Here is a 1289-nt window from a genome sequence, read left to right on the forward strand (position 1 = left end):
CAATGGGACTTTGGCCTTTTTGCAACCCAGTGGTACTTCCTATATGGAACACGGAAGTAGGGGGGCTTGCTCAGTCTAGTTCTTTCTTGTGCAGTCAATGGTTCCACTCCATTTCTAACCCATAGAGTTCAGTATGATGTTGGTCCACCTTAAGCAGCTATTCCAGATTCAGATTTTCTGGGAAGGCTGTCCACAAGGTTGAGGACAGCCTGTTGAGACATGGTCTAGTATTATAGGAATACTGGACCATTCTTTCAAAAGAGCATTGGTCAGGTAACACACTAATATTGGTGGAGAAGGCCTGGCTCTCAGTCTATGCTATAATTCACCCCAAAGTTGCTCTAGGGTTCAGGTCAGGACTCTGTGCAGGCCAGTCCAGTTCATCCACACCAGACTCTGTCCTCCGTGTCTTTATGGTCCTTGATTTATGCACTGGTTCACAGTCATGTTAGAAGAGGAGGGGTTCACTTCAAAGTGTTCCTACAAGGTTGGGAGTGTGGAATTGTCCATAATATTTTGGTATCCAGAAGCATTCAGAGTTCCTTTCATTAGAACTAAGGGGCCAAGCCCAACTCCTGAAAAACAAGCCCACAGCGTGTGCTTGTTTCTAAGGAATGTATTGTCCTCCAGGTAAAATGCTGAGTCATGAGTCTGATGTTCTAGTTCTTCTATGCTGTGCCATCTTTTTGAGAAGTTCAGTTCACTCCTGGTTACACTCAACAGCAAAGATGTCATTGTTCTGCTTCTTAATCTGTAATTAGAAAGGATATGTGTATGTTGAAAATGGTACTTTATTTCTTTCTTTTTTTTAATAACTAAGAAGATCTCATTAATGCAGATAAATAAATAATTTGAAACGTTAATCTTTGTATTCTTATCATCAGACAAACCCAGACTGACAGCAGGAACAACAACTGTGTCAGTAGGACACAGAGTGACTCTGATCTGCTCTGTGGAGAAATCTGCTGGTTGGAAATATGAGTGGTTCAGAAGAACCTCACACACCTCTGAATACAGAATATATGATGGAGAAAATGGAAACATCAGAGTCTCACAAGGAGGAATCTACAGATGCAGAGGATCTAGAGGAGAACCAGCGGTCTACTCTGATAAAAGTGATGAAGTCGCCATCAACATAACATGTGAGTGATTTAACTTATTCAAAGATTTTCAAAATATTTAATTTTGACCAAAAAATGTGTTTATTGTTTTTAAATGTGATGTAAACAGTTTCCAACAAAGTGAGTGTGACCCAAAAACCCAGCTGGTCTCAGATGTTCAGAGGAGAG

General features: G+C 40.8%; 1 protein-coding gene across 1 annotated transcript in view; it reads left to right on the forward strand.

The window, feature by feature from the left end:
* LOC112140900 (leukocyte immunoglobulin-like receptor subfamily A member 2) overlaps positions 1 to 1150 on the forward strand; it is a gene marked incomplete at its 5' end in the record, with an annotated part of 3009 nt that extends 1859 nt beyond the window's left edge. Inside the window, 1 exon segment of the mRNA XM_024263923.2 lies at positions 885 to 1150. Coding sequence (XP_024119691.2) covers positions 885 to 1150 — 266 coding nt within the window.
* Between the last annotated feature and the right edge of the window lie 139 nt (positions 1151 to 1289).

The sequence above is a fragment of the Oryzias melastigma genome, unplaced genomic scaffold, assembly GCF_002922805.2.
Source record: "Oryzias melastigma strain HK-1 unplaced genomic scaffold, ASM292280v2 sc00408, whole genome shotgun sequence".
Lineage (NCBI taxonomy): Eukaryota > Metazoa > Chordata > Actinopteri > Beloniformes > Adrianichthyidae > Oryzias > Oryzias melastigma.